Here is a 14,575-nt window from a genome sequence, read left to right as displayed (position 1 = left end):
TGCATATGTTTGTCCGTCTGTCTTTTCGCAATATTACTCGAAAACAGACAAATGGATTTGGATGAAATTTTCAGGGAAGGTCAGAAATGACACAAGGACCAAGTGATCAGATTTTGACAGTGATGCATCTTATAGTCTGGATCCACGGGTTTGTTAAGGATTTCTGTATCATTGAGATAGTGGCATGGCATCGCTGTAACCATGACAACAAGTGAAGACTATGTCAGCTGCCTCCTGATGATCACATAATTGCGATCCTACTGCAGACTTATCGAGACTTATCCGTCGGAAATCGTACAAGGAACAGTTGATTAAATTGTGGGGGTGTTTCAGAGTCTCATCAATTCCCACTGCTCACTACATATTTAGGTCACATGAGTCGTTATCTGTATATAATGTACACATGCATAACACATGGCAGTGCTCAGCGCAAGGTCATTTTGTTTGTGGCAGCATTTTTATTAAATGGCCAAATTCTATTCTATTTCTGATCATCAATAACTAATAAACAAATGCTGTATTTCTTAAGAAAAAAAAATATGCAAAGGATCAGGCTTTGGTTTGTGCCAGCACTGATCAGTTAAAATTGCCTTGATTGGCCCCAGGATCAGTACATCACTAGTTAAGATTCATATTCTAATTTCTAAACTGGACCTAGCTTGTCTGCTATTCCTTTTTGAGATGTAATGATCAAGCTGCTTTTTTGAGGTGGGTGTATTACTCTGCTGCACAATCTGCTCTGTGTTATTGTAGTGCATACGTAGATATACATCCATTTTATACACATTATTTCATGGTCATTTTTTTAATACTTTTTCCAAATGTTCAAATCAATTCCCCCTTTAATTTTTCCATTAAAAAGTAGCTGAGAACCATAGTCAAATACACTCCTTAAATCATTTCAACATAATTACTTCGATCACTTTTTAACGACACGGTTGACTCTCGTAAATGGAATCCATTCTGCTCTCCGGATTGAAAAGGCAAACGAGTGCTCGTATCGACTAATCTGTAAGGTTTTATTTCAGCAGTATATCAAGGGACATTTTCTTCCGTGGAGCCAGCTTTACAGCGGGGCTGTCGATCTGCCTCGGCACTTCTCTGAACCCGTCGGTCGTCAAATTTGATGACAGTTCGTGGTTCCTGAGAAGAAAAAAAACCATTCCCTGCAAATCATGTTCCTTTGAGTGGCTTGTTGGCTCGGTGCTGACTGCTCATATGGAGCAATGGACTTCACTAAGCACTTTTCCCCTATTTACATTGGTTTCTTTCCACATTTTCACTGGTGCATATATCAGGTGGAAGCATAGGATTTGGTACACTCTTGTTCAATGTATACAGAGTGTCCCCAAAGTCTGGACACATAAGAAATCTCATTATCTGTATTTTTTTGCCTCCCCAGATTAAATATGGCTTTGTAGAAAGAAGAAAGAGTTGAACTGGTACTTCTCAGTGGACACGAACGATGGACATATCAAAAGGTAGGGTTAGGGTTAGGGAAGTAATTTTTTGGGGCCTCGCATGAGTTTTAGTCATGACCAATTCTTTAGTTTCTGCTAATGCATTTGGTCATCCAGAACAGGGTTTGTCCATGACACTGCCTGTTTTTTTAAACATTTTAACCACCTTTGCCACCGTGGAAAAGCCAAGTGGAATCCTCCTTGTATAAGGTGTGTTGAATTCATCTGCTATCTTTCAATATGCCCATCCTTCACATTCACTGAGAGGTACCAGTTCAACTCTTTTATCATTCAACAAAGTCATATTTAAACTGTGGAGGCAAAAACGTTATAGTTAATGAGATTTCCTATGTGTCCAGACTTTAGGGACACCCTATAGTACCAACTTATAAAATGAAATATAATGTCTACACAATCTATGTGCTGGTTTTGAAAAGTCTTATAAAGAGTGTGATTCAGTACCCTCAAAACAAGCCTTCAAAATTGCCCCATTTTACTGTAATTGCACCGCTTCAAGTTGGGTATTTGATCTTATGCAACAGTCAAAACAAACAGTTAAGATTCACTGAATTATACAGGCCCCACAGTAGGAAATCAATGCAACAAAAGCCAGTGCACCTTCTATTAATGAGAGTTTTCTTTTCCAGCTATACCCCAAAGGTTTTCTGTTGGATTTAAAGTCAGGCAACACACTCGGCCAGATCATAATTTTCTCCTTTTGTTTTCTTCAGAAGCTTTTCCGTGTCTGTTCCTGTAATCATGCTGGAATATTCAATTTCTGCCAACTTTCTGCAGACTGGGATTCACCTTGACTGCAGATATTTTGGTGTATCCACAGGCATTTTATGGCACTACTTTCCCAACGACTTTTGCACTCACGCCGCCTCGTATCATCGCACTACCACCTTTGTGCTTCACGGTTGGGACTATGAATTCACTGTCGTAGCCCTGGTCTTGTTCACACCAAACATGCTGGGTTCCGTCTGAGCCAAACAAATTTATCTTCATCTCACCAAATAATGTGCTTCTTATATTCACCAGGCTACTTTTATATTTTTTAGCAAAGTTCAAACTTGTGGTTTTAGTTTTTTTTACAAGTTTTGTTTTGAAGAGCAAGCAACGATTTTTACACCATCCTTAGAGGTTGCTGCTCTGCAATGTTCTTCTGACTGTCTAAGCTGTCATAAAACTCAGATTTCACTCTATCACCACTCCACCATATCTAAACCACTTTCCCATCTGTTTTTCAGAGTTCAGTTGTGCAAGTAGCATACTGTCCATGGCACTATAGCTTGTTCTGTACCTCCTAATTACTGCTGCAACTGTGTTTCACTGATTTTTGGTTGGCCATTGATCTTCCAGTGTCCTTTTCCATCATTGTGAAATCTCACAATTAAATTTTCTTTTAATTCTTCTGGAATTTTGTGGAGCCATGATGCAGATGCGGATTTAGACGAAACTCACAGGTCCAAATTGAAGAAAGTTCTGCTGTTCACCGGTCATTTCATTCAAATTAGGCCAATTGAAGATCACAGTTGTACTTAGTTTTATGTGACACAATAATTACAAGATATCTGCAGATATTAAAAAGTCTTATAAAGCATTTAATTAATTTCCCTCCAAACAAACTTGAAAACATACAATCAAACTAATGTTAAGGCTTTCTAGCTTGTATCTTAGTGAATTCAGCTGTGTTCACTTTTGTTGCTTTGAATTTCTTACCTTGGGTGTTTATATTTTTAATATAATCTCTCAAAATAATGGTTTTTTGTTTGTTCATACTTTTCAACTTAGATATTGTGTTAGTTAATTTGGAGTTGATTGTATTCATTTAGTGTTATTTAGAGTTATTTCACATTAGAGTTTCAACCAGCACCATCAGATTAATATCTCATGGGCAAGTGCTGATTTTGCTCTGAAATTAATTAGTAATGTTAATTTGGTTAATGAATCCATCGATCTATTCATTTTTTTGTTGTTTATCCACATTCAGGGTACAATAATGCATGAATTATATCATTAGAAATTATTGTTTAATAGTTGAAATTGATGAAACTATCATAAATATTCATTCTGCCCTTCATTGTGTGTTTGGTTTTTCCATTACACTCGAATACTTTTGACTTTTATGACTGTGAAATGGGTTGTATTTGACTTGGTAAACCCTCCGGAAACTATGTGCATCTCTGTTCAGTTTACATGGATATACAATAATGGCCAGACAATACAGTATTTTTTCTGAAGCAAAATATTCTCTAGGGTTCCTTTTCGCTTTGGAGGTTTAGATTATAAGTCTCTCTGTAAATCTGACTTTGTCAAAAAGTGTGTATATACATTGAGTCTTCTAGTGGTTCCAACTTCCAAGAAAACATTTCCACGCCGTTGCACTGTACAGACTGTCCCCATGCTGTTATGTTGAAAGAAGCATAGCAAAGTAAAAAGAAAACGTCCCCTGAGATAAAGTCTGTTGTGTGTTCGTCGTGGCTCAATAGTTTCATGGTGTTGCACAGGTGTTAATTAGAGCAGCCAGCAGAGTATCACCAGCCTGCCTGTTAGCCTTAAACCCTCAGAGACCCTGGTGTTGTTCCTCCCTGTACACTGCTGGCTCAAGCTTGTTAGATGCTTTATTTGTGAGCTGTCAGTGTACGTACGGCAAGAGAGACATGTTGAATTTACACCGGGTAAGGAGGGCCATCAGTCAGCCATCTTTTTAACTGTGCTACTTTAAAGGAAGGCATAAACAGATTTGTGTGGGAGGATATTAGAGTCTGCTTTGAGGCGTTCGTGATTGCAAGTCGGAGCTGTTGGACGTGTTTCAGTGCAGTAAGCGCTGTTTTCTCATCTGCCCACAGAAATGGAAGCAGCTGTCTCGGCTCCAGCGAAGCCTCATCCTGTTCCTGCTGGCTCTGCTGCTCATACTGGGACTGCTCTCCTACCCCAGCATCACGGAGCAGTGGAGAGGTAAACAAAGCCCACTCGATGCTCAGCTCACATGCACACGTTCAGAATCTGTCAGTAATCTTCATGGTGCTGCTGCTTAGCTAGCTGAAGCTAATGGACTGGCGTTCACATATTCTGTCTGACAAATTCAAAACAGAAGGAGACACTGATGGTGAATAGTTTTTCTTGGTTTAGAATGTTGGATATGATGAGAATGAGTGGATAAAACAGATTTTTTTTCATTTTTACTCTCTGAACTTCAAACAGTTGGTGGGTGTTTTTTTTCTCCTGTCACATTTTTACTTACTATGAGCTCGTTTTTTACTGCAATGTAAAGTCCTGCACCTCGATAGAAAACGCACAGCCATGACTACAAATAGAGGAATTCAAAAATGTCTTCTGTGCAGCATGACAAAGTTAAAACGCCATACATCTTAGGGAAAATTGTGAGGAAATGAAAGTTTATTTATTTAAAGAAAAAAAAAAAGCATTTGCAACATTTTCCAAGTGGCCACAAGTGTTACTGTTACAGCACAAAATGTGACTCCATCTACTGTATATCTATTTTTTACTACTTGAATTTCTTAATATGATTCTATACTTGTCTTGTTTCTGGTCTGTGTGAACACGTCCTGCAGTTCAGCCGAAAAGTTGCGGAATTTTAGTCATGCCACTGTCCGTCGCAGCTGAGTCACTAATGGCTTCATGTTTGTGCCAAGAAGTGCAGAATTTTTTTGTTTCTTGACAAATTTGGTGCAAACAATTTATGTTTAAATAAAACATGAAAAAAGGGCAATTTTTAGCTTAAATTTGGTCAAGTTTTTTGATGGAATGGCACATACAATACACAGGTGAGTTGTTTCAGGAATGTCAAAGTTGAATATCCAATAATTCAGTTTTTACAGTATTTGACGATCATAAATGGTGTCATTATAGCATTCTGTTATTTTTATTTTTATATATATATATATATATATATATATATATATATATATATATATATATATATATATATATATATATATATATATATATATATATATATATATACACACACACAGACATATATATTTATTTATTCTTTTTTTTTTTTTTTTTTTAAGATATGCCTATCAAACCCACTGACTGGTTTTGGGTTTCAAAAGGTTAATGCTAACTTGGAAAACTAAGCTTTTGGTAAAGGATATAAACTTTATGGCTGCTCAAACTTCTCAGTCTCAGTTTTTCTGTCATATGTTAGAACAGTATTTCTCAAAATGTGGGGCGCAGAGTTACCACAGGGCGCAAGCGACTGGGAGGAAAAGGTCCGTCTACGTGGAACTACATGTTTTAACATCAGCTTTTTTTCGCAGCACACAACAACACTCAAACTGCACTGTTATGGTAACTGTCCACAGTTCATTCTGCTCCACCCACGGTGATGAGCTATCAGTAATTGCAGAGAATGGAGAAATATTTTACCGGAACGAAAAGGAAAACAAAGCAGGAGACAAACCTCCTGAAAAAAAGTCAAGAAAATATGACGAGGCTTAGCTTGCTCTTGGCTTCACAGCGAATATGGTAGGAGATGAGGACAGACCCCTGTGTGTTTTATGTCAGAAAACACTCGTGATAGACAGTATGAGACCACACAAATTAAGAAGACACACAGACGCACAGTATCTGCACACATGCACCAGATTACAACGTTATTGCGGGGGGCGTGAAAGTTTTGGTCCTCCAAAATTGGGCTGGACAGAAACACTTTCAGAACCACTGTGTTTGAGCCGTCATATGTTAATAGCTATAGTTTGTTTGCTGGCTTATTGTAAACACGGTCTTGTTTCTTGTCTCTTTCTTGTGTCTAGGATTGTCTGACAGGGAGGACTGGCTGGAGCTGAATGACCCAGAGCTGAAGGCCGCCCCTCCAGGTGTGAAGCCGGTGTTGGGTCCGGCTGCAGGAGACGCTCCAGCTCCTGCTGCTGGGCCACATCTGGAGCCAGCTGTTGTTCTGGATGTTGTTGTGGACCCCAGAGGACCAAATGTCCCCATTTTGCCAAAACCTCCCATTAAGGTTAGACTTTTATTCGTGCTTTTTTGACTTCAAGAACATCACATAACATTAATTAAAATATAAACATGCTTGTTGGCCATGATTGAGTTGTTATCTGCAGTTTATTACCAGAAAGCAGTCCTACCTCTTGAGATCTATCATATTAATGAAGCATGTTAATTATATTTAGTCTTGCATTACAGTCAGACGCATCACATTTATATCACACATTAATAAGGCGACATAATAAAACACAACAGTTTTTGTAATCTCTTTAATGAAGCGCATGAGATGCTCATACTTTCACACTCACCCCGTTTTGTCCATATTATGGTTCTCTAAAGCTGTGTATCCATCACTGATGACTCCAAATTATTGTTAATAGGGAAATCTCCTGCAAAAAAAGTGAAATATTCCACAAATCCTCACATTAGAACCTGTCCTGGCTTAGTGTCAGTCTAAATATTTGTAGTTTTGGGTCTGTAACAGTAGTTTATTCAACACAGGGCTCCAGACTGCGACCGTTTTGGTCACTGCAACCAAAAATCTGTCAACAGAACGTATTCATCGGTCGCACCGGTGTGCCTGATATTTAGGAGGTCTGTCTGTGTCTCTGGGCAGCCTGCCCAGGTAGATAAATCCACTTGGTTTTTGGCCACACACCTGTCTGGGTGATGCATGTGGGGGCGTTTAGGGAACATCGGTAAATTGTGGTGTCTACTGATGCATGCGGAAGGCTTAGGAACATCGGTAAATTGTAGCATCTGCTTATAATTTACACGTGAGGCCTGCAGGAGGCATCTTTAAATGCAACTTCAGAAAACAACCAAGGTTACACTCTTCCCACCACCACCAGTAAATTCCCAACCTGTGGGAAACACTGTGACAAAACAACCAACATCATGACTTGCATTTATTGCAAAGAGTGCAGCTATAGAGTTTTTGCTGCCGGAACATCGGTGTTCCAAACTGAAACACTAAAGATGCACAATGTCTCCAAGAAATGATAGTAAAATCTACCACTGCTTCTTCCTTTTACTAACGTTAAGGCTCAGATCATCTTTAGGAAAAGGAACAAATCATTTATCTGCACTTTTATTCGTGTTTACAACCATTTGTGTATTGTGTTAGGAAATTAGCGCAGAAACTGACAATAAATGTAAAGTTTAAAATGCTGTGAAAAACTTTTGGTGTAGCTAAGTGACGTGCTAAACGAAAAGGTTGTGTGCACCAGTGCAATCAGTGTAAAAAGTTAGTCTGGAACTCTGTAAAACCTCCACAAGGTACTTTTAAATGGCATTTTAAAAGGTCATGTTTGACGCTCACATCCAGTGGACCATATATTTAAATAGTTACTAGTCCTTTGCTACGAGGTGTTCATGTTATCTCCCTTGTTTCTAGCTCTAGCCATTTGTTTATCCACAGAAAAAGACATTTCCAAACAGAAGAGGTCCACCGAACCTGCAGAAAGACGGAAATGTTTCAGACACAGTCGGTGGGGAAAAGCAAGAACAGGAAGCGGTTCAGGAGGAAGAAGGAGAAGAGGAGGGCAAAGAAAAGAAGATTGTCAGGTGACCCGTTTGTTGTTTGCTTGTTTTTCCTTTTTTTAAAAACTGCACAGACGGTTCTGTTGGGATGTTAACAAAACATCCCTCAGTAAACAAATGTTTTCCACCTGCACCGAGCGGCTGTCGCTGTAGTGTATGGATCAGAGAAGCAGGTATGAATAATTCAGGCGTAAGGTATTTTTAAATTTTTATTACGCAGCTGGAGAGGAGCGATGATCGAAGCCGACCAGGCCACAGAGCCTCCACCTTCGGCCAATGAGAAGGAAGCGGCAGCGCCTCCAGCACCTGTGAACCCCGCTGATACTGTCCCACTGGAAGGTCAGCGCTGCATCCTAAATCTGAAAGCTGCAACTCTTAGCAAGTTTAATAAAAAAAGTGCAAAATTTTCATACATACAAAGTTATAAAACAGATTCTCTCTCATGTAGCTTTGACCAGCTTTACTGCTATATGCTGTTTAAAGCGCAGCACCTGCTTTTGCCTTAATATTTGAACCTGCAAGATAAAGTCCTGGTATGTTCAAAGCATCGGCACATATGAAGGACAGAATAATCCCTCTACTGCAGATTATTAAAAAAACAAGTGTTGAAAGGGCTTCCTGGAGGAAACGCAGACTTCAAGTTTCATTATTTTTCGTCTCTTTTTGTTTGTAGTTTCTACTGGACCTGCAGACCGACTGGAGGCAGTACGTGATGCCTTCAGACATGCGTGGAAAGGCTACAAGGACCACGCCTGGGGGCACGATGAGCTCAAGCCCATCTCCAAGTCCTTCAGCGAGTGGTTCGGCCTGGGTCTGACGCTGATTGATTCTTTGGACACTATGTGGATTATGGGCCTGAAAGAAGGTATTATAAACCTCTTATTTTGTCTGTTTTAAGGCATATTAACATCTCAAATAAAGCACCAACATAGAGATAAGATGTAGATGTTGAATTGTGGATTTTCTTAGACTTCTAGGTTTGTACTGAGACAAAGAGAAACTCTACAAAGCAGCATGTGTATGGCCAGGATTCAGGAGTAAATTATTGATCTTGCAGCAGATTCTTTTATACCTTTGTGCTCCTTCTACATGGATGCAGTCACATCTTTGTGCTGAGCCGAAGCTAACCGTCAGCTAGCTCTAACTTTACATTTACAGTACAGACATAAATGTGGTATTAAGCTAACAGAGAGTTGGATAAGTGCATTTGCCCAATTGTCAAAACTAAATTTTCTTGTTTAGGTACAGCATTCCTACTCTATCTTGGTTATCTTGGTGTAATTGCAAACTACTGGACCACTTTAAACTTAGCTAGGAAAGCACCTGATTATCTGCCATGTTTGTTTATATCAGGAATGTGCAGCAGTGGTGCCTGTCTCTGCTCTTTCCTTGTTTAACTGACAAATCAAAGTCTTTCCTCAGTCTGTTTACCTTAGCTGTGACTCAGTCTGCCCGCCAAAGGCCAGTGATGATCAGGCAGCTTTGTCAAAGATGTAGTCAAAAATCAATTCTGGATCAAAAGTTGGAGTCATTAAAAAGTTCTTAGACGGTGAGAGGGCTAGCACTCAAGATAAGATCTACTTTATTCATCTGGAGTACAATAAACAAAGGTTAGTGGAATATACACAATTACACGGGTTAGTTGTAAAGTAGAAATTACAATAATATAAAGCACAAAATGTAAGTTTTGAAAAGTGTTTGTGTGAAGTGCCATAGTGTATCAAGAGTGTTAAATGTGTAAAGTGATTGTTAACTCAGACTTTCTGCCTCAAACTCATCACACAAACAAGGGCGTTTAACGATCATTTGACTCGTTTTCAGTCAACAGATTGTTTTAATGGAGAACAATGAGGAATATACAAATTTATGATGGTAAAAAGCCGCGACTGTAAATTATGTAAGACAGGAACACTAGTAGAAAACCTGCTTTAATATATTTATTTTACCGATCAATACAGCTGATTGTTTCTCACTGACAGCTGCACAATAAAACTATCAGACTCATATTCATACATGGTATTGTATTGAAGTGCATGTAGGTCTGACACTGTCTCATAATGAAGGAAATCACTTTAATTTGTGGCCAAATCAAAGTGAAACTAAAGTTACTGATTAAATATTCTCTGTAATAAATACCAATAAACTGATCAGTTTTCTTATTTATGTTCTATCAGCTGCAACACCAGCAGTTTAAACTGACCAAACATGAAAACATATTTATGCGATTTCTGCATCACCAACTAAATACATGTGGGGTTCCCATGGCTTTGAGTTTTAGTTGCATACCCCTGTACTATACTATATATGTATAATACCCCTGTACTATACTATATATGTATAATACCCCTGTACTATACTATATATGTATAATACCCCTGTACTATACTATATATGTACAGTACCCCTTTACTATACTATATATGTACAATACTCCTGTAATATACTATATATGTATAATACCCCTGTACTATACTATATATGTACAGTACCCCTGTACTATACTATATATGTACAATACTCCTGTACTATACTATATATGTATAATACTCCTGTAATATACTATATATGTATCATACCCCTGTACTATACTATATATGTATAATACCCCTGTACTATACTATATATGTACAATACCCCTTTACTATACTATATATGTACAGTACCCCTGTACTATACTATATATGTACAATACCCCTTTACTATACTATATATGTATAATACCCCTGTACTATACTATATATGTATAATACCCCTTTACTATACTATATATGTATAATACCCCTGTACTATACTATATATGTACAATACCTCTTTACTATACTATATATGTATAATACCCCTGTACTATACTATATATGTACAGTACCCCTTTACTATACTATATATGTACAATACTCCTGTAATATACTATATATGTATCATACCCCTGTACTATACTATATATGTACAATACCCCTTTACTATACTATATATGTACAATACCCCTTTAATATACTATGTATGTACAATACCCCTGTAATATACTATATATGTATAATACCCCTGTAATATACTATATATGTACGATACACCGCAGATGTCTGTCTGTGTTCCACCTGGACATTTGTTTCTGTCACTCACTTCCGCTTTTGATGCTATAACGCACATGCCAAGCGCGGAATCCAATTATTCGATTAATTGCCAGAATAATCAACAGAATACTCGATTACTACAATAATCGATAGCTGCAGCCCTAGTTTATATAATTGTTTCCATCTCCTAAAGTTAGCTCTCCATTTGATCGTAACAAGCTTTAAAGTCCATCGATTTTGCATTTCAAAGTGTGTTTGTAGCCGTTGGTTAGCTCCACTACGTACGTGAACAAAGCTATGTCGAGCCTGTTGTTGCTCTGGTGGGATTTGCACAAATTGTGAAGTAACTTGAGGCTCAACGTATGAAAAAATAAAAACCTGCAGGTGTGGAGTTATGAAGAAATGCGATGAAGAGGTCTGGAGGCTCAAGGTTATATCACACACTGCTGGCATCGCACAGTTGTATTGTTGTTAATGATGCAAAAGTAAGGCGAATGTGTAGGATAAAAAGCAATCCCTCTGCTGGTGCTGCATCTTGATCTTACATCTTCTAAGTCGGAGTTTCGCTCTTCTCTGACAAAGCCTCGGTGGGGGGTTCTGGCTCGAGTCCACTTGATGCCGTCACCTGAGGCAAAAACTCCTCCACACAAATGTATTTCTTTCTTGTCCTCTTTTTTCCCCTCCTTTTCACGCGGGTGTAATTCATCTCAATTGACACAGAGTTTGCAGAAGCGAGGCGCTGGGTAGAGAAGGAGCTGTCCTTCGACAAGAATGTGGACGTGAACCTTTTTGAAACAACCATACGTATCCTGGGGGGGCTGCTGAGCTGCTACCATCTATCAGGAGACCAGCTGTTCCTGGAGAAAGCTGTGAGTTGACCCACATCGGCCATTCCTACTGTTCTATGTCTCCGAGAACACGACCGTGTAAACGAGGTGTAGGATTGGTCAAAAAAATTCATGCATTGTTTTTTTTTTTTGCATAAATATGTTAGTAATGTAATTTTAATATTTTTTTCTTGTGAAGTTTGCTTCTGCCTGGCACCGTACTCTACATTTCTAAAGTTCCTATTGGTGAAAATCTGCCTCTCAGGGTTAAAAATAATGTTTTTATTGTTGGTAAAATATTGGAATAGACAGAAACATTGACATTTTTTGACCAAACTTGCACCATCATATAACTAGCTTGTATTATTCTACCAAAGCAGGGTTGTAAGATAAGATAAAGATAAAGTTCTTTATTTCTCCCCACTCCAGGGGAAATTTACATTGTTACAGCAGTTTTATTTACAATATATACAAGGGTGGCAAAATTTTTAACAGAAAAAATAAAAATAAAAATAAAGTTTAAAAGTGCAAAGATGTGCAGTGCAAGAATGTCTGTGCAAATTTTATGGTTTGGGGTGGTAATGATATAGTCCAGTTTATGTTAACATCAGCCAGTGATGCTGATGTTGTAAAGTCTTATTGCAGATGGGATGAAGGACCTGCGATAGCGCTCTTTCTTGCAGGGTGGATGTCTCAGTCTGCTGCTGAAGGAGCTGCTTAAAGAACCACTGGAGACCAGATGTAGATATCAATTAATCTGCAAAATTCCAGGACTGTAGCTACATTATTTCTCAGGTTGTGGCTCTTCAAACGTTGATTCACAAATGGGTGCAAAGAAAACTACTGAAAAGTTGGCATGACCTCATCTTCTTTAAGAATTTTTAACTCGTGTTGAAATTTAAAAGCATTCTTCAAAACAAAACAATCCAAAGTCATGAGAAAACTAAGTTGTTTTCAGTCATGTTACTGCAAGACAGTTGCATTTTTTTAAAACAAGTTCAATTATACTTAAGTCTTTCAATACATATGAACATACATAGACAAATGGTATTTTCCTCTTCCTTAATTCTTACCTTCCTTTGTTTTTAAGAACACCAGTGTGCAAATTAAGGGTGTAGGATTGATCAGAAGTGACTCACTGTAGATCTGAAGTGGTCAGTCTTTTCTTTTCAGTTTTGGTGCTTATTTTGTCTAACGCTTACATATATAGTAGTTCTAGTAGAGCTTAAGAGGAAAGAGACGTTTGAGGAAAATGTAGAAATTTAACAGCATTCTTAGAAACAAAAAGCGTCCCCAAGTTCTTAGATTAATCACTATCAGGAAATTGATTTGTTGTTGTAATGTTTCTGCAAGACAGTTGCATTTTTTTTTACAGCAAATTCAATAAAACTTTAGTCTTGGAACAGATATATGGTGTTTTTAATTCAGTTTCTTCTCTACTTTTAAAGAAAGACCTTGGGTCCAGATTGATGCCCGCCTTCAAAACACCCTCAAAGATCCCGTTCTCGGACGTCAACATCGGAAAAGGAACGGCTCACCCTCCGAGATGGACGTCGGACAGCACAGTGGCCGAAGTTACGAGCATCCAGCTGGAGTTCAGAGAGTTGAGCCGCCTCACTCAGGAACCTCAGTACCAGGTCAGGACACCAGGAGGGGCTCCGTTACAGTCCAGCCTGTATGTGTGAACGAGTGGCTCATATCATTTTGATTTCTCTGAGATGGAGTGGACGAAGATCGGAGGCAGTTAATATGAATGTTTCCTGGGTTAAGATGGAGGGTTTGGAGTCCAGTTAAAACCCAGCATTAAGTACGTCTGAGCGGCACTCATGGGACTGAAGTGACAAGCACGAGCAAAGATTTGTTTTAAATCCGTCACGTTGTCAGTTTATGAGTAATTCCCAAAACCGGAGATGTTCCAACTCAGCCTGACAGGAAGCTGAATAATTCCCATCATAACCGCAGCCAGAGTCACTGTCTGACATAAGCTTTTGATGAGCTCAGTGTTATCAAAGTGTGAAATTGCTAATAATTCTCTGATGATAGATTGCTTATGGCGGTATTTTTCAAACATAATAGCTGCGGTAACTGAAGTGGAGCTGGTGGGTTCATTATCTCATGTCGACTCTTTTTCTTTTTACCTTTTCCAGGAGGTTGTCAACGAGGTGATGAAGATGGTCCACACGCTGCCGGGAAAACACGACGGCCTGGTGCCCATGTTCATCAACACCAACAGCGGCCAGTTCACCCACAAAGGAGTGTTCACGCTCGGTGCCAGGGCGGACAGCTACTACGAATACCTGCTCAAACAGTGGATCCAAGGAGGAAAAACTGAAGACGAGTGAGTGCAGCTTTAAGTTTTTTTGGCATTAATTTTTCTGTGGCTCCGAGAGGAAATAATGGATGGTAAAAACTTCAACAACAGAGCCATTAAAAAGCCAGCTTACTGTAAATTCACAAAATTAAAATCACTTTACAAAGTACAAAACATCAGTATGTCTTCCATGACATTAGGTCAGAATAGTCGGCTTGTGAGGCAAGAATTCATCAAAGTCATGTAATAAAGATGCAATATTAAAGATTCATTCATTCAATGGACTTCTCTCGTAGTTTTTTTGTAGGCTTTTTCACTTTTGTACTCTTCTGTACTACTTCCACAGTGGCTAAAGCTACACTAACAGCTCACATAGTTAATGAAGAA

At 38.6% G+C, this 14,575-nt stretch overlaps 1 protein-coding gene across 8 annotated transcripts in view; it reads left to right on the top strand.

Annotated features, from left to right (window-relative positions):
* The window catches only part of man1b1a (mannosidase, alpha, class 1B, member 1a), a 40,476-nt gene that overhangs the window by 5,185 nt on the left and 20,716 nt on the right, over window positions 1-14,575 (top strand). For all 8 annotated transcript variants that reach the window (XR_008604560.1, XR_008604561.1, XM_055019342.1 and 5 more), the window contains 8 exons: window positions 4,313-4,421; window positions 6,248-6,453; window positions 7,858-8,003; window positions 8,200-8,318; window positions 8,653-8,844; window positions 11,771-11,919; window positions 13,326-13,514; window positions 14,025-14,215. Coding sequence is in view for 6 of the 8 variants with exons in the window: in XM_055019342.1 (XP_054875317.1) it covers window positions 4,313-4,421; window positions 6,248-6,453; window positions 7,858-8,003; window positions 8,200-8,318; window positions 8,653-8,844; window positions 11,771-11,919; window positions 13,326-13,514; window positions 14,025-14,215 (1,301 nt within the window). In the remaining 2 variants the exon portion in view is untranslated. The remainder of the gene's footprint in view (window positions 1-4,312; window positions 4,422-6,247; window positions 6,454-7,857; window positions 8,004-8,199; window positions 8,319-8,652; window positions 8,845-11,770; window positions 11,920-13,325; window positions 13,515-14,024; window positions 14,216-14,575) is intronic.

Source organism: Amphiprion ocellaris, chromosome 17 (assembly GCF_022539595.1).
Source record: "Amphiprion ocellaris isolate individual 3 ecotype Okinawa chromosome 17, ASM2253959v1, whole genome shotgun sequence".
Lineage (NCBI taxonomy): Eukaryota > Metazoa > Chordata > Actinopteri > Pomacentridae > Amphiprion > Amphiprion ocellaris.
This window is presented reverse-complemented; position numbering and strand designations above follow the sequence as displayed.